The sequence below is a fragment of the Martes martes genome, assembly GCF_963455335.1.
Source record: "Martes martes genome assembly, chromosome: 4".
Lineage (NCBI taxonomy): Eukaryota > Metazoa > Chordata > Mammalia > Carnivora > Mustelidae > Martes > Martes martes.
In genome coordinates this window covers 11,445,450-11,471,957 of record NC_137891.1, presented here as the reverse complement: position 1 = coordinate 11,471,957, position 26,508 = coordinate 11,445,450, and the positions used below count along the sequence as shown (strand labels likewise).

The following is a 26,508-nucleotide window of genomic DNA, read 5'->3' as shown; positions in this document are numbered from 1 at the left end:
GGGGACTGAGCCAGGGTGGGACCACTCTGATGCTCAGATCTGGCCCACTGAATCTGCAAGGTTGGCCCTGGGTGGGGGTGAAGGGGGAGGAGGATCCAACCACCCTTGCCCTCGTGAGAAGAGCACAAGCTTGATCCAGGGCACTGCGGTCTGAATGATGGCTTTGCCATTTGCCCTCTGTGTGGCCCTGGAGATGTCACCAAATGTCTCAAGCTTCAGCATCCTCGTCTGTAAACGGACTCGTGCTGCCTGCCCACAGAGTGCTGTGAGGCCACACGAGATAAAGCTGCGAGGCCCCTGGCTCTCTGGCCAGCAGACTGTGGGAGCCCCATAATTGCTGACTATCTGCCTTCCTCTCAGGCACATTTCTCTTTTGCCCTACCTGTGCTCCCACACAGCTGTTCTGTACCTGCTTGAAGGAGAGCTTGGTCAAGACTTTAGTGGAGGTAAGGAGTCCTGCCAAGGGCCTGGAACCCAACCAGAAATCATCCCTTCCCACAGAGAATGCCCTGACACTGTTCTTGGGGGCCCTTCCCTCGACCATGCAGTCACCCCATGTCCAGGGGCAGGGACGGCCATCTTCCAGCTGAAGCATGGGCCCTGAGCAGGAGGGGGAGAAGGAGGAAGGAGAGTGAGGTGTGGGAAACAGGGAAAGGCAAGCATAAGAGCCATGACTGCTACGTGGTACAAGGTGGGTACTCAATAAATGCTTACAGAAGGAAGGGAGGAAGGGAGGAAGGTAGAATTGAAAAGCAGGCACACCCAAGAGGGCTCTGCATGAGGTGGGAGCTTCGCCAGCCCAGGACTGTGACACCAGGACCTCCTGGACAGGCAGAGGATCCGAGCAGGCTGACCCTGGGCAGGGGGTCTGGGCCCAGGAGCTGGGGGTGCCTATCCTCTCTCCATAGCTGCAGCCCACAGCTGGGCCCCCGGTGAGGAGCCCAACTTTCAGGGCCTGCAGGGGCAGACGGGTGCCCACTTGCAGGACCTGGCCACACTGTCCGCAGAGCTGTGGCATCCGCTGCTAAGTGCCCTCCAAGAGCTGCTCCAGAACCCTCGGGCCCTGCAGGAACTCCAGGACACAGGAAGGGGCCCACAGGCCGGACCAGGGACTGAGGACAGGATCCAGGAAAGGGGGGAGGAACAGGGAAATGATGAGCAGGAACGGGATCTGCTCTGAGTCTCGGTAGTGCCCAGCCTTGGATGGCATGGTGAGGCCGGCCCTGTGATGACCAGGCACAGACCTGGGCCCTCTTCTGTGTCAGACACTCGCTGAACATTTGCTCACTAAAGCCAAAGGGGGGGACCTGGCTCAGCATTGCTGGCATCAGAACCCAGACTCATTCCATCCTCACTGGCATCAGAGGGGACACAGTGCCAGGGGATGGAAAACAGGAGCTGGGGTGGTTGTGTGGTTGGATGTGGGGCCAGGGGACAGAGGAAGAGACCCACAGCCTGTCCTTACTCCCCTTTGCCCCTGCCCTGCAGATGGAACAGGATCTGGACACTGGGGTGCTGGGACAGCTGGTTGGCCCTGGGGGCTTCATCCTAAGCACCGGCTGGAAGCCTTCAGGCAGCCTGCTGACCTTGAAAGGCAGGGCCATCCTCTGCATTCTTGGAGCTCTTGTGGGTAAGAGGGATGACAAGGGGCTGGGGTAGGAAGGAAGAGTCCAGAGGGAAGTCCTTCCAAGGCCCCTACCCAGCAGCCCTTGTGTTCCCTGCTCACCCTCTCCGAGTGAGCCTTCTCCTGTTTGTTCTGTGCTCTAGATGGTTCCAGGCCATTTCCCCTTGCATCTGAGTCTCTGTCCAAGCTCTGCCCAAAGTAGGCATGGAAAAGCCCAGCCCCCTTTTTCTCATTTTGCTTGTGCGTTGAGTGACACTGACCTTGCAGGACAATCCAGCCCTTCCTTCAGTGACGGTTTACTCAGCATCCGCTGTGTGTCAGCAGGTACCAGGAAAAACTGAGGCAGCCGCTCTCTTCCTTCAGTCTGTAGTGGGAGCAGACGGCACACCAATATAGACAGAGAATTACCGATAGCATGACAGTGTCTAACAGAGGCCCTGCTCCAACCCGGAATGGTGGCGAGGCTCACAGAGGGAGCTAGGAATAGGATCCCCACACTGATGGCCCGCGGTGTGGACAGAAGCGCTGGGGCAGTCAGGAGGACAGAGGCTTTGAAGCCTGGGCCGGGCTGTTCTGTTGTTATCTTAGGATCTTCATTTCTCAGAACCCCCTTCCCTGGGTTCTGGGTGAGAATCCCCCAAAAGAGGAACCAGAGTGAGATTGGGGGGCCAGAAGTGAAGCAGCAGCCATTCATCTCTGCAGGCTCCCTGATGGACTAATGCTGCCCAGAGTCCCAGTGCTTCCTCCCAACTGCTAGTGCTGCTGACCAGTAAGGCCACACAGAGGCCACAGCTCCCCACCAGCCTCTGTCAGCTGCACCTTGACAGTCCTCTTCCCACTAGCCTTCACGACTTCCCATCTTGCTTCCTGCACTCCAGCCACGGCACTCCCTGTGCTGTCACTGCTTGAATAAGTCAGCCTGCTTCTGCCTCAGGACCTTTGCACTGGGTAGTCCCTCTGCCCAGTGGCATACTCTTCCCCCCATATATTCACAAGGCTGACTGTGTTTACTGTTTATCTTCAGTCTCCCCCTGCCAGAAATTAAGTCCCATAAAAGCAAGTGTTACGGTCTGTATCATATGTCTGTACATCATAGGTGCCTAACGTCCATTAGGTCCCTCCCCAGGCATGAAAAGGAGATGCCCCCGCGGGACTAGAGGCATGCTACTCCCCAAGACTGGTGCTTCATGTCTGGAATCGGGCCAACCTGGTTTCTTATCATAGTTTTGCCCCTGACAGGATGAGGAATCACCATTATCCTAGTTAATAACCATCTTCCAAAGCCGCTGGGGAGCAGAAAGCCCTTCCTTCGTAAAATGAAACCGACCATCCACCCTTCATGGATCGTGTTTTAGGGAAACTGAGGGGTTGGAAGGGGTGGGAACTTAGCACATCCAAGCAGGCACAGTTCCTACCTTCTTGAACCTTCTCGGGGAGGATGGCCCGAGAGGTACCTAGTGGAACTTGTCTCCACCTTAGGGCTCCAGTATCCCAGCCATTCCTGGGACACACAGGATGCCTCATATGCCTGGTGGTCCCCAACCCCTATCTCTCAACAGTGCTCAGTGACACCCAACATTGCCCGCTGAGCCGGTCCGTGGAGAGACAGATCATACCCCAGCAACTGGAGCTGGTGAGAGCCACCAAGATGGGGTGTGGAGGGAGGACATCTGGGGAAATATCCCAAGTGGTTTGTTGGGGTCCAGTCCCCAGTCCCAGGAGAGCCCTTTATTAGCCCTCGCTCACAGAGGGGGCACTCCCTGGCTCTGACTTCTGAGCCCCCAGGCCTGTGCAGCCTCTGCTGTGTGGGCTACATTCACTCATGCACGGATTTATTGATTATGCTGAATCCATACCTTGTGTCACCAGGCCCTCTGCTGGGGTTGAGAATACAAAAGTGAAAGAGGTTCCATCCCTCACAGTCTGGTTAAGGGACTCCGCAAACCAGTGACAACAGACAGCACCTGCTTTAGCTCAAACAGGCAGCTATAAGGACACCAACTACAGGGCTTGGGGCATTTTCCAGGGAGTGATCCTCCATGCAGTTCATGAATTCAAAGATGAAAAGCTGGGGGGTGGGGGAGGCCAGCAGAATCCTGGCAGAAGAGTGCCGGCAGAGGCTGGGAGTTACTAGGGAGAGTTGGAAACCAATGACTCCAGCCAGTGTGGGAAGATCAGTTTTGGCAGTACACTATTTTTTTTAAAAGCTTTTATTGAGAGACAGAGCGTGAGAGGGAGGGGCAGAGGCAGAGGGAGAGGGAGAAGCAGGCTCCCCACTGAGCAGGGAGTGGATGCTGGACTGGAACCCAGGACCCTGGAATCATGACCTGGACCAAAGACAGCCACCTAACCAACTGAGCCACTCGGGCACCCTGGGGCGGGGGGGTACACTACTTTGCCAAGCCTCAGCTGTAGTAGGAGATGGGGGAGCACTGGCCCCAGGAGGGTGGGTTCCACTGACGCAGGACCTGGGAGACCTGTCTGTTCATTCTGGCTGGTTCCTTGCAGGTGGAGAGCATCTTAGAGCCAAACTTTAATCAGATGGAGGAAACCACCTTCTGTCTCCCACTGGAAGTCCTCTCATCCCTGCAGAGTGAGGATGTATCCCTCTCCCTGAGCCTTGTGGAGGGCTGTGGACTGGAGCCGCAGGGCCCAGCCAGCAACTCATGTGGGACCCTGACCTGGCGCCACAGCTGTCTGCACTCTATGGGTCCCTCGCGGGGCTGCAGATGCTGGCTGCACCCAGCCCTGTAGTCCTTTAGGCCAATAATGCCTGAGAAGGGTGCCACATCCTCCCCTAGGGTTCCAGTCTTCCTGCCTCCAGGGAGCTGCTGCCCCAGGCAGCCATAGGTGATTATGGGCTCCACCAGGACTGGCTCACATGCTCTCCTCCATCTCTTTCAGAACTGGTCTCCTGACATTAGTCACCCATCCAGATGCGAGGGGGCAGGGACACCCATTAGTGTAGGGTCTCACCTTGGATCAGAATTCTTCCTTGAGAGGCAGCAGAAGCTGGTTCCGGAACAGCCTGGGCTCCATCCACCGCCCCACCACCGACAGCTGTGTAGCCCTGGGCAAGTTACTCCCCTCTCTGTGCCTTCTCCTCCTGCAACAGACCCCCCTGTGAAATGGGGCCAAGAATCCCTAGCTCACTTGACCCTAGTGACGACTTAAAAGTTGCCCATCAAGTGCTCAGAACAACGCTTGGCTGTTAGCTATTGCGTGGCGCGGCTATTACTGATCGCCTGGCTCCTCTGCGGGAAGCTGCGGACCTTTCCGCAGGTGCACAGAGGACCTGACGGTCTCCCCTTAACGCGTGCTTTCCCCGCGCAGGATGAGGGAGGTGGGGGGAAGTTCCACTCCGCCTGCACGGGCCTGCGGGCTGGGACTCCTGGGCTGGGCCCTCCCCATAGACTTGTCCGGTGATGGGAATGTGCGGGGTCACATCCAGCAACGCCGCACAGCCGCCAGCAGACCCCTTCACAGTAAGAAGAGTCGCTGGTAAAACTCCCAAGACCCAACATGGCCGTGACGTACAGGCGCTGTGAAGGAGTGCGCGTGCGCGCGCGTGCGTCCATCCGTGTGCGTGCCGAGCGCGCGCAGGGCGTGGGAAAGGCAGAGCCCGAGGGTGCGTGGCGGTTGCCGCTCTTGGAGGCCTAGCTCAGTTCTCTTTCCTCCGCAGAGCCTTCCGCCGCCGAAACAAAACCTGGCATGGATCCCCTGGTTTTGCCTAGGCCCGGCAATCACAGTATATGTTTGTTTCCCCTGATAAAACTTACCTAACAGTCAAAACAATGGTCCTTGTTAAAAAAAAAAAAAAAGTCTCAGAAATGTAAGAAGAACCAATATTGGAGTCTCTGTAACTCTGCTTCCCAGATACAAGCAGTATTGACATTTTGGTAAGATTTGCCCTTCAGTATTATTCCCACGCATTCATACACATCATCTTCATCTTGCAGGTAGCGGTGTGAACTTAGGCAAGTTTCACAACCTCTCCGAACTTCTGTTTCTCGCCTGTAAACCAGAGGTTGAAGGATCCATGTTAGAGAACATCGTGAAAAAGACGCGACTGCCAACTGACCTGTGAGCTGGCCCAGGGCTCCCAGCCTCCTCACATCCTCCCCTGACCTTGCAAGGAGGGTTCCACTTGCCTTTTCTGCTCTCAGAGCCTGCTGCAAGGACACAGCCTGAGATGGTGATGCAATGTTGAAAACACCCGCATGGTGTATAAATGAACACAGTTAGGGCCTCTTTATAAACTTTTAAGATTTGGAGGGCACGTGCCCATTCATCTTATTGCCGCCCAAGACAAGACCCGTGTGTAAGTTCCCTTCACTGACATGAAAACTACCGACCTGGAGTGGCCTCCTGCTTTCTTAGGTCTCTCTCCCTGCCCTCTGATTACAGGGGCCAGTCTCAGATCATACCCAGGAACCGGAAGCTCCCAAGAAGACTGTGAACCAGCAGTCTATGTGTTTGTGCCCCGCAATAACATGCTCACATACAGCAGCCCCTCAAAATTATTTTCCTCCCTTCGTAGGACCCTCTAGAGAGCCCACCCTAACAGTACTCGCAGGACGGTCCTTGTCCAAAATCCCCTTTCAGCAGCTAAGTCAGAGTCTCCAGGAGCTGTGAGCTGGTGGCCAGCAGAGGAGGTGGTGTAGATGAGGTGCCTTGTAGCCATAGGGGTCTGAAAGAAGAAGCAGCATCTCTCTGCCTTTGATCATCCCTGTGCAGCTCTGCCCTTTCTTTGGACCTCCCAAAGCACATAGGGCACTGCCCAGAGGCCAGTGTGGCCTGAGCAGCTTTTCCAGATCTGAGGTGGGACCTTAGAAATAGGGAGAATGGGTCATAAAGCCACAGGTAGAAGGGGGACCAGAACCCATACAGTGGAGTCTTTCCCCTATCCAAACCATTTTGGTGTCCACCTTCCATGCCCCTCCCATCCCCCACCCTCTTGCTGCCTAATGCTCCTGGAAAAACACTCCTCCTTTGGACCAACGGGGGCCAGAATCTCAGGGCAAAAGCGCTTAAGTAGTGAAAGATGCTAGTGCTTACAGAGCCAGAGATAATCTCCCTGCTCCTGCCAAATATGCTCCACTCACCTCCTTCCCACTTCTTTCCCACCCCATCCCTCCTTCCAGGTGTTCAAACCCCAAACTTGGATCATTCTTAACTCCAATCTGTGGGGGATGCCTGTGGCTCTCCCTCAAAATATATACCGAATCTGATGCCTCCTCCCCACACCCACTGCAATGATCTGCCTTTATTCCTTGCCTCAACTGATTAATTGCCTCTTGGAATTCCTTAACTGGTCTCCTTGCCTCTGTCTTGCCTCATCTCAATCTGTTCTTGGCAAGGCAGAGAGAGTTAAAACTTATCAAATATATCAGTTTATATCACTCCTTGCCCAGAGCCCTCTGATGCCTCAGAGCAAAATCTTGAGTCCTCTGGTGGCTGCTCTGGCTTTACATGATCTGATCTCATTACCCCTCTGACCCACCTCTCTCCCTGACGTCCTCTGGTTGTCAGGCACTCTCTTGCTTTGAGGTGTCTGCCCTTGTTCTCAGCTCTATCTGGGACACCTCTCCCCAGATACCCTCACTGCGAACTGCCTTCCCTCTTTCAGTCTTGGCTCTCATGAGGCAAGACTTGTCCACCCTACTAAATTGCTAATTGATCCTCTGCCCAGCCCTCCCAATCCTCCTTAATTTTCCTATAGCCCTTAGTATCTTCAACTATACTGTATAGTTATTAAGATCAATCTAGTAATTGGTTACATCTGGACACTGGGAATATAGCAGTGCAGGGAACAGACGTGGTCCTGCTCTAATGGAACCAACCATCTGGGGTATGACACAGGCACTAAACAAAAAGTCCGCGATCGCTTTGTTAATTCCTGCCATGATGAGTGATACACAGGAGACCACCGACACTGGTTACGGGAACCCAGGGCCTCCTCAGAGCTGAACATGCCCTACGATTCCACTTTAGTCAAGCACATTGATCAACAGCATGACTTTCCCAGGTGTCACTGACAAATGTGCTACTTTGGGAGACATGTCTGAGGGCAGAGAGAGGAGGATAAAGAAGGATGGGGCCAGGCCTCCTATTGTAAACTTTGGCCAACCACAGATGGGCACTGGTGGATGAATACTCCCCTTGTCTGCCTCCAGAAAGACAGATCCAAGGGGCTTTCTACAAAATTTCCCAGAAGGGCCAGAGGCACAGAGTCCCAACTTGAGAACCCAGCCTTGTATTGGCTTTCCTTCCTGGTCTGTTTCACTCTGCCCAGCCCCTGGTTCTGCTCCCGGGACCTCCTCCCAAAATTGCCCACAATGCACAGCCCTTGCTCATGCTCTGATCTCATGGACACCCCAGGCTAAAACAGCAGGTTCTAGATAAGTGCAGTGGAGACAAAAACAGAGTACATGTGTTGCGGAGTGTCTGGGAGGTTGTCATTTTCAACAGCAGGGTCAAGGTAGGCCTGCCTGGAAAGTAACATCTGCACAAAGACAAAGGGCATGACCCATCCACAATCCAGTAGGGGGACCTGCCACTGCAAAGGACTTGGGACAGCAGAATGACCACCCTGTGCTCAAGGAACAGCATGCTTAGCATGGCCAGGGCTGATGGATGTGAAGTGAAGGAAACACACGATACTTGCACACATACATGAAGGCTCGTCCTCACGCTGTTGTTCACAGTAGTCTGGAAAAAAACGGAGTCCATCAAACAGAGGGCTGCTTAAGTAAGTTATGGTACATCCATACGATGGAATACTAGACAGCATTCAGGAAGAAAGAAAACACTTTTTATATAAAAATATGGAACAACTTCCAATTCATATTAAGTGAATAAAGCAAAGTGTGGAATGGTGCATATAAGAAGTTAAATTTGGGTAAAGGGATGGAAGAATAAACATGAATGGCATAAATTTGAACCCAAGTCTATTGCATTTAAAAAAGCCATACTATTTCTCCCACAACCACACATTATTGAGTAATTTCTCCAAAAAAAGTCTTGAATGATCCTGGTGTTTTGTGTCAACACAATATTCAGACCACACCACGAAGAATATACATTCAACATTTCCTTTTACTGTGGCTTCTTCTATCTGAATGCCCTCTCTGAACCCCAGAACATGCTGCCCTCCTCCATTCAGGCCCTCCCAAGCACTAGTCCTAGGACAAAGTCTAAGTGGGCTCTGGAGAGGTACTTATTAAATGTTGACTGACATAAAGATATGCTTGTGAACACACTGATCGAAGCAATGTATCAGTACACTAGAGCTTGATGCTTAAAATCATTGTGAACCGCCTGTCCATTTAGAAAACTGGAACAACCACACAGTGTCTATTAGTTATAGGATCTTTAAAGGGTTCTTCAAAATTGTGCAGCTTTGCCTAGCACCCTGACTGAGGGAAGTAGAACTGGTACTGCTGACTACTCCAGAATAAGTGGAGAACAATACATGTTAATGGACAGGACACTTGGAATAGACTGTGTTGTTGTTTTTAATACAATTAAATGTCATGGTAGACATAAAAAAACTGAGTGAGCACTTTTTAAAAAAATTAACATACACTGTATTATTTGTTTCAGGGGTACAGGTCTATGATTCATCAGCCTTACTCAATTCATAGCGCTCACCATTAGCACATACCCTCCCCAATGTCTATCATCCAGCCACCCCATCCCTCCCACACCCCTCCCCTCCAGCAATCCTGAGATTAAGAGTCTCTTATGGTTTGTCTCCCTCTCTGGTTTCATCTTGTTTCATATTTCCTTCCCTTCCCCTATGATCCTCTGTCTTGTTTTTCAAATTCTTCATATCAGTGAGATCATGTGATAATTGTCTTTCTCTGATTGACTTATTTCGCTTAACATAATACCCTCTAGTTCCATCCATGCTGTTGCAAATGGCAAGATTTCATCTTTTTGATGGCTGCATAATATTTCACTGTGTGCGCGTGCGCACACAACCCCCCCCCCCCATCCTCTTTGTCCATTCATCTGTTGACAGACATGTAGGCTCTTTCCATAGATTTGCTATTGTGGACATTACTGCTATAAACATTGGGGGGCACGTGCCATTTCAGGTCACTACATTTTATCTTTAGGGTAAGTACCCAGTAGTGCAATTGCTGGGTCGTAGGGTAGCTCTATTTTCAACTTTTTGAGGAAACTCCATACTGTTTTCCAGAGTGTCTGCACCAGCTTGCATTCCCACCGACAGTGTATGAGGGTTCCCCTTTGACAGTGAGCACTTTGATATGTACTGGGCATTACTGGCATTATCTGGGCATAATCCTCAGGGCCGCTGTAGAGGAGTAGGTATTCAAGTATTACCCATTTTGTAAGCAAGGACGTGGACTCACCCAAAGTCACACTGACTTAAACTGCAGTCCACCAGCTCCAGTCTGTTTTAACTGTTCACATTCCTACTGCCTTTTGCAGATAGTATATACAAGACATGCAGTAAACGACATGCAATCAAACATTAGAGATTTTGTTTCAATTCTCTCATTTTACCAATGAGAGAGTTCCAAAGAAATTATGTGGCTTGGGTTTCCTGACTCTTAATGCAGAGATCCTTCCATGCCGTCTTCTGTGATCACCCTGTACAGAGTTTGAAATATGCTCTGTAAGGGATTATAAGAATTTATGAGCTGCAGTTTATTGCAATCTCAAATGGAACCAGAACGGCATTTTTAACTCGAAAGACCTAGATTCGAGCACCAATACTATCTTTATGACAAGTCTAAAATGCTTGGAGCACTCTCCAGTGCTTTTTAATCCCAATCTTTAAGGGGGAAATAGCTGATTGAAATGTCTTACTTGCCCACACTGAGGGCTGTAGAAATGGGGCACTGGTGAAGAGTGCCCATCACGATGCAATGGGTACTTTGTATGGTGAGAGAAGAGGGAAGAGTGCGCAAGCACTGGTCGGAAAGGGGTAGAGATGCTGAGCAGAGCTGTGTTTTAGAGCGGTGGGGGTGAAAGGAGGCCCAGCTCTGAGTGACGAAGACTTACCAAAGTGGAGCAGGGTCCCACCTCCCTCCAGTACACAGGGCAGACCATGCCCACTCACCCTGGCCCTCATTTTTGGTGAGCCCATGGCCAGTATCATCATCCTTCACTCTAGGAAAAATGTTATAAGAGATCAGACTTGGTAGGTGGGAAGTTGCCGATTTGTTCTCTTTGGCCACCTGAATAGCAACTATTAGACCTGAAATTAAATCCGTGGCAGCAGGGACAGCTCCTTTTATCTCCCTGCAGCCCCGTACTTCCATCACACCCGGTTCTCGAATAAACCTGCTCTTGTAACTAGCGAAGGGGTCAGCAAACTCTGTAAAGGGCCAGATAGTAAATATTTTTGCCGCTGAGGGCCATATGGCTTCTGTCACAAGAATTCCATTCTGCTGTTGTAGTGCAAAAATAGTCAAAAATAATATGTAAACAAGTGAGTGAGGCTGTGTTCCAATAAAATTTTATTTGTGGACACTGGAATTTGAATTTTGTATATTTCACACATGCTATGAAATAGTCTTTTGATTTTTCTCAACCTTTTACAAATGTAAAAGGTATGTATTCTTAGTTCACAGGCTGTACAAAAATAGGAGGGGGGCGGACTGGCCCACAGACCAGCTTGCCAGCCCTCAGTCCAGAGTAACAGATTCTTCTACTTCTCCAGTATGCGGAGCGTGAGCTGTGCCAACCACACAGGTCACAGCAGTATTGCCTTTTCTCTTCCAGCTGCCTCATTATTTTTTAATGTATTCATTCACTCCGTTCGAGCATTTGCTTGGCCCCTACTCCAGTCTGGGTACTGTACAAGATCCTTGGGGCAGAGGGAAAATCGGACATGGCTCTTTTCTGAGTTCTCACAGGGTCAGAAAAGATACCCACAAATGTAGTCAGGTATCAGAGGCGCTGGATGAGACACCTGTGTTAGATTCCCAGGGCTGCCGTAGCAAATTACCACAAATGGGGTAGAAGTGTGTCCTCTCACGGTCCTGGAGACCAGAGGTGGCAGCAGGGTTGGTTCCTTCTGGAGACTCCCTTCTTCTGGAGGGAGAATGTATCCCATGACTCTCTCCCAGCTTTGGGTGATCGCCAGCCAGTCTTGGCTCTGTGACTCGTCGATGTGCTGCTCCTATCTGCCTCCATCTTCACATGGCCTTTCACTGAGTCTGTTTCCTCTTCTTTTCTCTTACAAGGATTGGTCATTGGATTTAGGGCCTACTCTAATTTGGAATGGTCTCATCTCCAGATCCTTGATTATATCTGCAAATACCCTTGTTCCAAATAAGGTTGTATTTTCAGGTTCCAGGTAGACATATCCTTTAGGGAGCCACAATTTAATCCATTACAATACTCTTAGAAGACGGGTTAATGTTATCCTGAAGGCTTCATGAAGAAGGTCTCAAAAAATGCAAGCTGCTGCTCATCAGATGGACGTGAGTGGGGAAGGGAAGGGCAGGTTTGGGGACCAGCCACAGTCAGGGAGGTGTGACATCACATGCAACTTGTAAGCTGCAGGCAGCTGAGCTGAAGACGAGCTGGGTATGCACTGGGAAGCGTGCGATGAAGGCCAAGGAGGTCAGCAGGGAGTCCATGGTGGCGCTGTGGGCATCACGATCCAGCACTATTAAGCCAAAAGGATTTGATGGAAGCCTCTGGGACTCCTTCCACTTCAAATGCACCAGAGCGGAGACACTCAAGACGCTCATCACACCACCAGCACAACAGGCCTAGACAACCTTTAAGCTGCATCTCACAATCAGGACATTTCGATCTCATGATTAAGGTTTTATGATCTTCAAATAACATACACACTGGTTTTCTACCACTGGTGTCAAGGCTTGAGGCTTTAAGCCCCCCTTACACACACGCTCCTCCCCATGGTGAGGGCTGCTCTTCTGCCACCCTCCCTCTTCGCCTCCTGTGACTACCCTCTCACTCCTGGGAACTGTGAGTCAGGCAAGTGCAGTTTTCCCCCTATTACTACAACCATACAAAAGTAAATCCAGAGTAAAAAGCAGATTAACAACAAGATCACTGGTCTTACTGCATTTGGTAAGATTTTAAAAGCAATTAAAACTACCTACATAGACAATAATGAAGAAAAAAACTAATAACAAAGAACCAGTTACCCTCTACAAGAAGTGGAAATAGTTGATGGTTATATGCATTCCGCTAAAATAACACAGGGAAGGCTTTACAAGCTTAAAAACAAAACACCAGTAAACCAAGCCACACTTAGAAAAATGAAAGCTGATTTTTATTTTATCATCAACAGCCATTCTTTAAACATGAACATGCATACGTAATATTCTACGCACACATCACAGTTTTTAACGTTAGTTAATAAAGGTTAAACACACAACATACATCCTTACAAAAAAAGTCAAATGCAAACTTAAAACTTTAAACAAAAGTCTTACTAATTTAAAAAAAAGTTTGTGTTGGGTACCATTTGTACAACACAGTTAATTTAAACATTTTCATTTTGGCTGCACATGAAAAAAGCGGCAGTAGAAAATAAAGTCATTGAGGGTTTTTAAATAGCAGAATAGGCAGTTTTGCCATGCAGGAGAAGCAATATTAAATATTAGTTTTCAAAAAAAATCCACATTTAAAAATATTTAGTTCAAGTCACAGAATTTTTCTCAGTAGAGACCCCAATGCAATGCATAATTAGCTGCCTTAGATGGCCCGTTTGAAAGGATGATATCCCTTCAGAGTATAACTTTACTGATTTTGGCACAGAAAAGAAGTCTTAAGAACAAGAACATGATTAAAAAAGAGGGAAGAGGAACAGAGGCAAGAAATAAAAAGCAAGAGTACATGAGATAGTAATTGCAATCACTAAAAACTGTGCATTCCCAGTCACTGCAGAATACTGTCTTCTGCCCACAGCAGGTGCGCACGCCACAGCTGCTACTGCAGCATGGACTTGATTTGCTTGGAGGTAGTCTCATCATTCAAATGTTTTGTTGTGTACCTACAAATAAAACAAAAACAAAAACAAAGACAAAGACAAAAACAGCAATTTTAGGGAATTCTTAAAAAAAAAAGCTGCACTGGGTTCTACAATTATCACAAGATGAGCAAATAGATAAATCATCTCTCACAATTGTGCCTTTAATTTTCAGCTTCAACTGGGTTCGGGTTCTGCCTCGCTTAGCCTCCCTACCAGCTTTTAGACAGAAGATCAAGAGCTGTGTACTGAGTCACAACTACCTTGTTGAAGTGAGCTGGTTAAAGCCTAGGGAACACTCAGTGCACCTCCCACTCAGAGGAAAACAGTCTCCGCTCCATCACAGGGACTGACAAATCACAGCTGGTGGTCCAATCTAACCCCCCACCTATTTTTGTATAGGCCGTGAGTGAAGTGCACTTTTATAATTTTAAATGAATAGGGAACGAATCAAAAGAATATTTCACATTAACATTGAAATTATGTGAAATACAAATTTCAGTGTTTTTATAAAAAGTTTTTTTTTTTTTAAATTTTATTTATTTTGACAGAGAGAGATCACAAGTAGGCAGAGAGGCAGGCAGAGAGAGAAGGGGAAGCAGGCTCCCCACTGAGCAGAGAGCCCAATGCGGGGCCCGATCCCAGGACCCTGAGACCATGACCTGAGCCGAAGGCTGAGGCTTTAACCCACTGAGCCACCCAGGCACCCCTTTATAAAGTTTTAATGGAAGACAGCCATACTGATTTACTTCAGTATTACCTATGGTTACCTTCTTGCTACAGTGGCAGAGTAGCTGTGACAGAAACCACGTGGCCCCAAACCCTGAAAAGTATGTTTACCCTCTAGCCCTTTACAGAAAAATATGCCAAGCCCCACTCGAGTCCCAAACCATCACATCCCCAAATGTCTCAATATTCTGAGTGCCATGTTTCCAGCTAGACGTGTTTTGCTATAGGCATGTAAACACAAAAGTCATGAAGAGGGACCACTGGTTTATGAGAAGATTCACCACAGGAGCCCTTTAATGGCCCAAAGTCAGTGAGTAAGCCTGCTATGTGTCCGGCACTGTTCCAGGAGCTTACAATCTGGCAGGGCAGACAGACGGTAATACACTAATACCCGGGGCAAAGGAGAAAATTACTAGATGGGGCCTTACGGACCAGAAAAGCCCAGCTCATGAGGATACCGCAGGTCAAAGTGAGAAGCTGGGAGGTTATTCTAAGTGCAGATGAAAGCCAGTGGAAGATATCAGGTAGGGCAGTGATGTGGGATTTCATTTAGGTTCTGGAAGGACTGCTCTGGCAGTTGAAGAACTGTAGGGAACAGAGGAGCAGCACAGGGACCAACCTGGGGGCTGTTCCAGGGGCCTCAGTGAGATGACCAAGGCCTGGACCAGATGAGCAGCAATGGAAACAGGTGCTCAATGCCTGAATGTGGGACAATTCAGACAGAACTTAATGCTGGATCAGTTAATTTGACTTATAAGAATTTCAAATTTAATCTTTAAGGAATAGTTTTTTTTTTTTTTTTTAAAGAGGAGAGATCACAAGTAGGCAGAGAGGCAGGCGGGGGGGGGGGAAGCAGGCTCCCCGCTGAGCAGAGAGCCCAATGTGGGGCTCGATCCCAGGACCCTGGGATCATGACCTGAGCTGAAGGCAGAGGCTTAACCCACTGAGCCACCCAGGCGCCCCAGGAATAGATCATTTAAAGCAAGTACACACAGATTGGTCTTTGTGACTTCAAGAAATTCTTGTTTCATTTCAAAATCAATTAAAAATTGAAGACAGGACCTGAACTCAAATCCTTGGAGAGGTAAGGACACACATGTATTTATTAAGTACTTGATATATTCTCAACAGTTTTACTTAGAAGGTCACTTCCAAATTGTTCACGTATTACTGAAGAGACACCAGAGCACCTGGCCATGTGATAGATGCTCAATTAGTACTTATGGAAGGAAGACAAGAAAGTAAGCAGCCAGGCTGGAAAAACCATCCATTAAGAATACTTACATTAAGTGGTAAGTAATGTAGCCAAGACTAAAGCCTTCTGTTTTCTTTTCCAAGTGCAGATAAAGTATATTTAGCTGCATATAAGCTTAATGATGTCAGGAAATAAAAAATGTTTAACATCCTCCCCTTCATTTCTTTTTTTTCCCCCCTTTCCTTTATGCACCTGAATAGGGGAGAGGGCCATGCAAGTGGCACACCGACATTTCACATAGAATGGTTTAAGTACCACTACTCAGCAATGTTCTCAGACATCCCAGGAGCTGGGAGTGCCTTCCTCTTTACCAGACACAAGTTCTTGCTGCTTCTGCAGGATGTGATCATGCACTTCCCGCAGTTCTGACATCCTTCCCCTGAACGGGGCTGACTGGGAGGCAGGACTGTCACATCATCACAATCTTCTCAAGAAATGGCCAGGAATTGAGGCACCTGGGTGGCTCAGTCAGTTAAGCATCCAACTCTTGATTTCAGCTCAGGTCATGACTTGGGGTTGTAAGATAGAGCCCCACGTCAGAGTCTGATCTGGGTGTGGAGCCTACTTGGAATTCTCCCTCTCTCTTTGCCTCTCCCTCTTTAAACAAATAAATTAAAAAAACAAACATGGGGTGCCTCGGTGGCTCAGTGGGTTAAAGCCTCTGCCTTCGGCTCAGGTCATGATCCCAGGGTCCTGGGATCGAGCCCCACATCAGGCTCTCTGCTCTGTGGGGGGCCTGCTTCCTCCTCTCTCTCTGCCTGCCTCTCTGCCTACCTGTGATCTCTCTCTGTCAAATAAATAAATAAAATCTTTAAAACAAACAAACAAAGAAGCAAGGAGGGATGGAGGGAGGAAGGGAAAGGAGGAGAGGGAGGAAGGAAGAAAAAGAAGGAAAGAAAGAAAGAAGGGAAGGAAAGAAAGAAAAGTGCAGGAACACCTAACATATATGAAAATCATGTATGGAACCATATGGCATTGCCTCACTTTAAGCGTAACAACAAAGTTCCTTTTTGAGTGCATATGACTTTTCTACCGAAGAAAATCAACTATTATTCAACTTTACTCTGAAATTTAGTAAAGAATAGAGTAATCTAGCACTGAATCTTAACTCCCAGCTCTAGCTTGCTCTCTCATGATGAAAGCACTTGGTTCCATTTTTCCACCTATAAAATGTAGGCATGACTTGCTGCTTTTCTGTAATCACATACTGTAAGTTGGAGGCACTATATATAATGATAGAGAAGCATTTCAAATAAACAGCATATATATGTGTATGCAATTAAAATTTTAAAATTTTTAGCTATTGGGGTGCCTGGGTGCCTCTCTGCCTTCAGCTCAGGTCGTATTCCCAGGGTCCTGGGCTGGAGCCCCGTATCAGGTGCTCTACTCAGCTGGAAGCCTGCTGCTCTGCCTGCTTGTGATCTCTCTCCTTCTCTGTCAGAGAGATCAGTAAAATCTTAAAAAATAAATAAAAATAAAATTTTTAACTGCTGGCTCTGAGGAAGTTGATGGAGTGAGCATCTCTAGTAAAGTAGCTACTCAGAAGGTAATTCCACAAAACTATCTCCCATTCTGTAGAGGTGTAAGTAACAATTAACAGTTGCACAGCACTTTTGGAATTAAAAAGTGCTTTTTAAATAGTATCTCCTTTGCTCTTAAAGTGAAGCACATTAGGGGCTGTGGTGATTTAGTTTGAGCAGTATTTCTCAAAGTGCCACCATGACATCAGCGAGGGTGTTTACTTATAAAATGAGGTTCCTGAGCCCCACCCCAGACCTGAGAGAGACTCTCTGGGGGATGGTGACCCAGGGATCTGCATTTTCACCTCCTTCCTAGTTATTCCAAAGCACTCCAGGGTTCGGTCACATAGGAAACCTAAGGCTCAATGCTACAGCATCAAGCATTCAGGATTTTAAGAATGAAAACCTGAATGTGAAGATTCCGACACTTATTAGCTATATGATCTGTGAGTCTCTCAAGAGCTCAAGGTAACTATTTGTACGATGGAGACATCCCCAAGGACCTCATATCCATCATCTACCTGTGGTGTGGATTAAATAAAGTCATACGTATAAATAGTATATGAACACACAAGTGATATAAAAATGTAACTAATTGTAACCACTATTATAAAGCCTCAAGTGAACCAATGAACCTTACACAACTTCCCAGGTGAAAAAGAACCAGACACATAACACGTTCACTATGTATAAAAACAGTTCAAGAGTTATCTCTGCGACAAAACCTTCATCTTCTACTTTCCATTAGATATGTGAAACAAAAACTGAAAACTAATAAGTGGCTCTTGCCTCAATGGGGCTTTTCTTCTCTTTTCCTCAAACACAGACTCCTACCTCTCACTTAGCCCTGCTGCCTGGTGCTGCCCTAATGCTAGAACAGAAAAGACCCAACTACCTTTAAATTCTGAAAAACAAAAGCAAACTCTGAATTTTTTTTTTTAAAGATTTTATTTATTCATTTGACAGACAGAGATCACAAGTAGGCAGAGAGGCAGAGAGAGAGGAGGAAGCAGGCTCCCTGCTGAGCAGAGAGCCCAATGCGAGGCTCCATCACAGGACCCTGGGATCACGACCTGAGTCGAAGGCAGAGGCTTTAACCCACTGAGCCACCCAGGCACCCAAACTCTGAGTTTTAATGTGTGGAGCACTGCCCCTTCAAGGTAAAGAAATATAACACCAGGCCTGGGGCTCCTGGGTGGCTCAGTCAATTAAACGACTGCCTTTGGCTCAGGTAATGATCTCAGGGTCCTAGGATTGAGCCCCACATAGGGCTCCCTGCTCAGTGTGGAGTCCGTTTCTCCCTCTCCTCTGCCACTCCCTCTGCTTCTGCTCTCTCTATGAAGTATAAAAATCTTAAGGAAGGAAGGAAGGGGGAGGGAGGGAAGGAAAGAAGGAAGGAAGGAAGGAGGGAGGGAAGGGGGGAAGGAAGAAGGAAGGAAAAGAGGGAAAGAAAGAATACCAGGTCCTCCTAGACTTTGACTCCCTCTTCTTTTTCAAAGCAGGTTTCCTGTCACTGACTGGCTTCGCAGAGTCTCACCAGTAAGAAAAAAAGGGTCTTGGGAGCCAAACCCGGCTGATTGGGACCCAGGGTGTCTTCAGAAAGGGATCAAGTAGTAAAGATTCACAATACACAAATATGGATAAATCAATGAGGTTTATGTTGTAAAAACCTCCAGAGTAAAAAATTCCTAGAAGTTGTGGTTTCTGTAGGCTTATGGTTGAAATAATTGGACATTATGAGGCTTTTTACTGTTATATTATGATCCTGAATCTTTCTGATCTTTGTGTAGAACTGACCTCCTTTGCTCAGGTAGTCTCTGCTTACAGAATACTTTTCATAATCCTAATAAAATCATTTAATGGTTCCATTCAGCTGAAATGATACAGCACAGAATTCTGCTTTATGATGCACCAAGTGTGACTAAGCATTCAAGATGAGTAACAACCTGTTTTGCTCATTAAACATGAGAAATTTAATATTGAACTGGACATCATTTTTGTGTATCACGTGAACTACAGTGTACTACAGTAAAAAGCAAAGATGGCCCATGACCTCAAAAAGTCTCTTTATAAATATTTCTGTGCTCATGTAATTTTGTGTTGAAACACAAAATAATTGAGCAATGAGCAAATTATCTTTTATGTTAGGGAAATTACATTGCAAATTAAATCTCTGAAGTTAAGATGTTATAGTATGCTGAGATTTGCATTTAAAAATAATGCAAATCTCAGCAGACTATAACATAACTATAACATCAGCAGCATTCAAGAGATGCCTGGCTGGCTCAGTCCATAGAACTTGTGACTCTAGATCTCAGGGTCATGAATTCAAGCCCCATGCTGGGCCTAGAACTTACTTAAAAAAACAGAAAGAAAAACAATCCTGTCTTAAAAAAAAAAAAATTACAGCATTCTTAGGAGTTACAGTAACAACATCAAGTAGATTTAAGCTGAGAAAAGACAGCAAATGACTGTTTCTTCATTTTAAGAAATATTGTAAGAAATATACAAAAGAAATAAAGATATCTGTGAAATTAGAAATGTAATGATATTAAGGGAAAAGAGCTAGTTTTGGGGCGCCTGGGTGGCTCAGTGGGTTAAAGCCTCTGCCTTCAGCTCAGGTCGTGATCCCAGGGTCCTGGGATCGAGCCCCGCATCGGGCTCTCTGCTCAGCGGGGAGCCTGCTTCCTCCTCTCTCTCTGCCTGCCTCTCTGCCTACTTGTGATCTCTGTCTGTCAAATAAATAAATAAAATCTTTAAAAAAAAAAAAAAAAAAAAGAGCTAGTTTTTGCAGAAGAGTTTTTATGGCATTATATTTGTAAAAAGTAAGTATCACACAGATAGTATGACTATCTACAAGTGTAAAGAAAAAGTTTTGCAAGACTATATACCAAATTTAACAGCGGTTTATTTCAAAATAGTGAAATTATGTGATTTCCTTATTTTGCTTTAAATCTTCCTGTTTGCTGAATTTTATTTTACAATTAGCATGCTGCACATTCATTAAAAAAATAAACATCCCAAGACATCAAAAAATGAAAGCCAAAATCTTTGGCAAAGAAATAAAACTGCTATTTTCAGGTGTACACCCCCCCCCCGCCACGCACACTCTCTTTATTATAAAAATATTGTAACCAACAGTTGAAACCAAGACTGACAATAAGCAAATGAGATCTTCCCATTTCTAACATGAACATATAAATTCATATTCTTTGTACTACTGACATTTTGAAGTATTTCCTTACAGACAGTTTTTCTATACATATTCACATGTATATATATACACATACCTGAGAGCATTTAGAAGACCTTCTACACTATTGGGAGGTTGGTCCTTAAGAACTTTGATACAACCTTTCATCTAAGAAGAAAAGGAAACAGAAAAGGTAAAAATGTTTTTCTCATACAACAGTTATTATCTCAAAACAGTAGTACTTAAATTAGCACCACAACTATGGAACTCATGAGAAATTACATTCTAGAAATGTCAAAATCATTATTCTTAAAAGAGGGGGAAAAATCAACCCAACTGTTATTTTGTTTCTCTGTCAAACCAAACTTTTTAAGAACTGAATCCGGTCAAATGAAAGCACTACACACACGAATGAGAGAACAAAGGGTTGGCTAAGGGACGACTTGCCAGAAAAGGTGTGGAGAAGCTTTTGAGAGAACAGATTGAACACGTTGCCAAGGAACAGAGGAGCCTTTCCAGGTAGACAAACACCTTGACAAAAATAATACATCTTATCACACGCTGAGAACAGCATTTTGCAAGGCTGAACTGACTAGCATAGGGAAATTTACAGAGGGCCTCACAAGCCAAGGAAGACTCAACTGTAACTAACGGGGTAGGGACTTGCAATCGGCTCTAAAAAGGGAACAACTCAGTAAAGCTGGCATGTAAGGCACATGAGCCTGATGATTATGAAAACATAGAACGTAGCAGAAACAGCACAGGCTTGGAGTGCCTGGGTGGTTCAGTCAGTTGAGTGTCCTCCTCTTGATTTTGGCTCAGGTCATGGTCCCGTGATCCTGGGATCAAGCCCTGCACTGGGCTCTGCGCTCAGTGTGGAGTCCCCTTGAGATTCTCTCTCTCCCTCCACTCCTCCCCCAACTAAAGTGCCATGCTCTGTCTAAATAAATAAAATAGAATGAATGAAAAGGAAAGGAAAGGGAAGGGAAGCAAAGAAAAGAAAGGAGAAAAGAGAAGAGAACAAAAGGCGAGCAAAGGCTTTGCAAGCCATGGAGATGCAGGTTCAAAATCCCACTCCACAATTCACTAGAGATTATACTATGTAATTTCCCTGAATTTTAGATTCTCTATTAGTAGAGGAAATAACATCTACACCCTAGGAGTATTTTCAGAGGTAAGAGGGAAACTAGCGTAAAATTCCTGATACAGTAATCACTCAATAAATGTTAACTCATTTCTCTTCACAGAGGATGGACATGAATAAAGAAAGGTAGGGAGGCTGGTAAGCAATCAGTAATCTAGACACGAAATGCCGAGAGCCTGAGCTAGCTAAGAAAGGAAAACTGAAAGACAGTTCTCACCAAATACTGGTTATAATTCTGATGAACTAGATGTGACAGGGTTAGCGCGAGAAATTACAAAACAGAGAAAGCAGAAACCTGCTTTATTCCTAATGTGAACTTCTGTAGAGACAAGCCAAGTAGGAACCCAGACTAGAGCCACAAATTATTATGATTAGGAGGGAGAAGAAAATCTGTATTATATGGTCTTCTTTCATTGGGAGAACATCTACTGAATTTCTATACACATTTGGAAATAAGTCTTTTGTTTGAAATGGCTTTTGGTCCAAGAACAAAAGGAAACTTCTCATGTCTAAGTATTTATTTATATTGCCAAACATGCAGGACGGCTGAGGAGTAAGAGGGACAAGGAGGCATGCTAAAAGACTGCGGCTGTTGCAAGCGGCTATTAAAAACCCAGCACAAAACAAGAGGGAAGAGAAACCCACCGTTATCAGAAACTGTAAAACTGAGGGCTGTGACAGGCTGCAACCTGCAGCTCTTTTAAATAAATGCCTATGAGTTCCACTTACAGAAATGGTTTGGAATTAAATAAAACAATATAACTTACATCAATCTTTGAAGTTTTGGCAAATGCTCCCACTGGATGTACATGGTCATAGAGTATTATGACACCCACCATTACCCTTAAGCAGAATGACACCGTTTCTTCATTTGTAAATCTGCTTCTGTATTCCCTGGAGGGTAGAAAAGATATGGAGGGATGAGGCACATCACTACTTAATGAGCTGATTCAACATTCAGTTGACCCTGAAGGATGTATCCTGTTGATCTCTAAAAGGAACGCTAAGGTATGCCCCTCTTTCTCCAGGGTGAGATTCCCAGAGAACTGAGGTGGGTGCAGCAGGTATCACGTATTCCCATCTCTGTATGAACCCTCCTTGGTGTATCACCCCTTCTGCCTGGCAGAAATGAGGCAAATTTAGAGAAATCAAAAGTAGCCCCACAGTAATGTTTTCAGGATAGGTGCTTTGTAAAGGTTGTTCCCGTCAATATGATGAAAAAAGCCACTAGCTTAATAGAGCAATATGCTTGCTATTTAGAAGTTAACTTAATCTAAGCATTTACATTATTATATCACTGGATTCTAATTTTACTAAAATTCACTCTTACTCTTCTCTTACTTGGGGAAAAGGGAAACAGAACTTTCATCTATCTATAAAGCAGCATGACATAGCAGAAGGCGTCCAGAACCAGGATGGGGCCATCCAGGCACATGTGTGGCAGACCAGCCACTGCGCATTCAAGTCCCTTCACTTCCCAGGACCTCGCTCCCCTAATGATAACGATGAATAGTTGCCCTCCTACTTCATAAGGTTTTCCAATAAGATGATGTGTATACTACTGCTTTGGAAAATGAAAAGCTCCACAAAAACAAAAAGTTATCTAATAAGACCATTTGTTATTTAGGAATCCAGGAGGGATTCTTTCTGCCGGCGGCTAAGAAAATCCAGCCAGACAACACTATGGTATACATGATAAATGGCTTGAAAGTGAAGGGAAACCCAGCAGAGAATTCAGATTAGTGTTGGAAAAATAAATAAAGACTGAACTAATACTGAGAGAGGGGGTAAGTGGAAGAGTAACTCTAGACCTCCAGCAAAAAGACAAGATTCTTAATGAAAAGGAGAGAACGCTGATGAGAAGCATAACCAAAACACCAAAGCTCTTCCCCTATCTCCAATAAGAGCACCACAAAATTCCCCATTCGGAAGAGTCAACTGAGTCTGACTGGCCTTAGGCACCTGAAAATTCACTGTACTTTCTAGTTAACCAGAAGTTACATTAAGCTCCAAATTATTTTAATATTGTTCACATACTAACTTTGGATACTTCAGATATACGTATTTTCCGCCTTCTAAATAAGACCTGTTCATATCTAGACAACCGTTTCAAGAGGATTGTTAAAGTGAAAAAGAATCAGCTAATACTCACGGTGTTTCGAGCATGACTCTGCATACACTAGCCATGGTGCTTAGACAATCTGTGGTATTTTCTATTGGTAAATTTTTATTCTGTAAAAGTGTATGGAGAAAAAAGTGAAAGTGATAATTATTACTTAAGCATAATTTAAAACTTAGCATAATGTGAAAAACTGACAATTTTAAATGTTCGTTCCTACTACTAATTTTGTTTAAAAAAAAAGGGGGGGGGACTAGATTCTAGATACTGTTCCAAGCTCTAGGGATATGACTATGAGCAAGAGAACCAAGACCCTGCTCTCCTGAGAGTCACTTACATTGCAGCTGAGTGGAAACAACCATTACATGCAGACAGGCGCTCACAGGTCATGAGGTATGGGGGTTTTATCCCAAGGATACTGGGAAGTCACTGGAAACATTTTAAACAGAGGAAGAAGGGCTTCTTAAAGGGCTTTTTAAATGTTTGAAACATTTTAAACAGAGGAAGAAGTGGTTTTTAAAAAGACGATTTTTTGGCTGCTCTTTGGAGAAAGGACTACAGTGGGCCAAGAGCAGAAGAGGTAAGACCAGGGGGAACATGAATGCTGTAATCCAGGTACGAGGTGAGAGGGCCGATCTGGAGAGGGAGAGCAAGAAAGGGGCTAAGTTTTCAGATTCAGGGTCTATTTTAGAGGGAGAGTCAGTAACACTGTCTCACAGAGGAGCTAAAAGAGGTGAGATAAAGAAAGGAATTCAGGATGATAATCCCTAAGTTACTTCCCTTTATAGTGGTACTATTAATTAAGACAGAAAAGACTGGAGAAAGGGCAGGGTCAGGAGAAAACACCCTAGACTTTGGTTTGGCCATGATACCACTGAGGTGTTGACTATACATCCAAAGGGAAGCTGCTCATTGGCAGGTAGATGTGTGCATGTGGGCCCTGGGGAAGGGACAGGACTCAGTGCGTATGCGCTCAGTGATGGCAATGTCACAGGGCCTGCGGAGGTCACCGTGGCTGCAGACAGGAAGAATAATACGAAGAGTAACCAACCATCCAGGCAACGCTTACCTCTGATACAAATTTTGTCGTGGCATCACTTAAGGTTTTCAGCATTGGGGTTGCCTCAGCATAAAACAAAGACATTCGATTTGCCAATTCATTATTTACTTCATTTTCTCCTTCTGCCTATGTAGAAAATAAGAGTGTGTGATATCAGTTCATAAGTTATTAAATATGATAACATCTATAAAAGAAGAGCCTAGGCAGAGTGCCTGTTTCGCTAATGCTTGTTACTCTATTAAGTACCCTTAAATTATAGTTTAGATCCTCGTGTGCAAATAATACTTAAATATTCTTTAAAACAGGTTAAAAATGATATTAAGCAATTTTTCAGAAAGATTAACATCATTTAAAATATTGTAAATAATATTAAGCAGTTGAGTAAAACCTGGATGGGCTGCCTACTGTAATAAGGCATTGCTCTTAATGCTGTGGAAGACAGGAAGATGATGAAGACACTGCCCCAGCCTCTTGTTTTAGGATCACACAGGTACCCACAACAACACACTAAGAAGTAATGACCAAAAAAAAGAGGTGAGAGAAAGACTACATTAGACTGGAAGAAACTAAGACTGACAGACTCTAAAGACAGCCTTTGCAGATGGGCAGGTAGGCACAGCATTCCAAAAAGTCAGGGGAGAAGAGCATGTTTTCAAGTGGCTTAGAATAATCCAGTATGTTCAGTGTATAAGGGGCATAGGCCAGCGGACAGTAAGGTTAGGAAGGAAGGCTGGGGTCAGACTGCAGAGTGTCTTAAGAGCTAGCTTAAATTCGCATTTTTATTCTGCATGTAATGGGGGGCCCCTGGACATGTTAGAAGAAAGGAACAACAACTAGGTCAATTTTCTTTTTCTTTCTTTTTTTTTTTTTTAAGATTTTATTCATTTATTTGACAGAGAGAGAGAGAGATCACAAGTAGGCAGAGGCAAGCATGACGGGGAGGGGGGGCGGGAGGAGGGGGAAGCAGGCTTCCCACTGAGCAGGGAGCCCAATGCAGGGCTCAATCTCAGGACCCTGCGATCATGACCTGGGCTGAAGGCAGGTGCCAACGACCCAGGCACCCCTAAAGCAAACTGACTAATGGTGGCAGGCGGAGTGTGCCAAAGGGACCATAGGTCAAAAAATGAGTTCTACAGAATGCCTCCCAACAAGAATGGGAATGAGGCTCTCAACTGGAACAGAAAAACAAAGATGAAAACGGGGGTGAGGAAGAGATGTGAAAGATATTTCACTTGGCAACAGTTGGATGTACCTGTAATTACTGAGGATGAAAGACAGGGCAAAGATGATTTTATGGTGTCTGGCCTTGAGTGGTAGCAGGACGGCTGTAACTGGAGGTCTGACTGGGTGTTACGTGTTTTGATTTGATTTGATCTGATTTTACATGGTGGGTATGAAAAAGACAAATGATAAGGTCTACCTCACAGCAGAAACTGGTCTATGCAAAACCAAACTGATGTAAAACAACAGATGCTTCATGGAAGAGAAATCCTTTTCCTACCAAGGCCCGTCTTACAATAGACACTTCGGGAAATACTGACTCAATGAAAAAAGAAAAAAAAAAAAAGAATGGTCGCTCCTTTGGCACTTTCTTCTTTTTATTTTCCCTTTGGCACTTTCTTTAACCTCTTATGCCACTTTCCACTCCTTACACACTTATGTAGTCTTTATTATAATAAACTATCCAGTTGAGGCTACAAGGCTGATCCTAGAAATTTCCCCATTTTTCACACCAATTAGCACAATGTAGGTCCACAAAATCCCTAAAGAAATAGAGAATATTTTCTCTCTATTTAAGGTTTTACTTACGGTATTTGACTCCCTGGAGGTAGAAAAGGGTAAAGACAAGAAGAAATCAAGGCAAATCAAGCCCAAGTA

General features: G+C 45.7%; 1 protein-coding gene across 4 annotated transcripts in view; it reads right to left on the bottom strand.

The window, feature by feature from the left end:
- Positions 1-11,096: 11,096 nt before the first annotated feature.
- CYRIB (CYFIP related Rac1 interactor B) overlaps positions 11,097-26,508 on the bottom strand; it is a gene marked incomplete at its 5' end in the record, with an annotated part of 143,744 nt that continues 128,332 nt past the window's right edge. For all 4 annotated transcript variants that reach the window (XM_080800850.1, XM_080800851.1, XM_080800852.1 and 1 more), the window contains 5 exons: positions 11,097-13,634; positions 20,405-20,475; positions 22,219-22,345; positions 23,604-23,683; positions 24,640-24,756. In XM_080800850.1, coding sequence (XP_080656976.1) covers positions 13,571-13,634; positions 20,405-20,475; positions 22,219-22,345; positions 23,604-23,683; positions 24,640-24,756 — 459 coding nt within the window. In that variant the 3' untranslated portion in view covers positions 11,097-13,570. The remainder of the gene's footprint in view (positions 13,635-20,404; positions 20,476-22,218; positions 22,346-23,603; positions 23,684-24,639; positions 24,757-26,508) is intronic.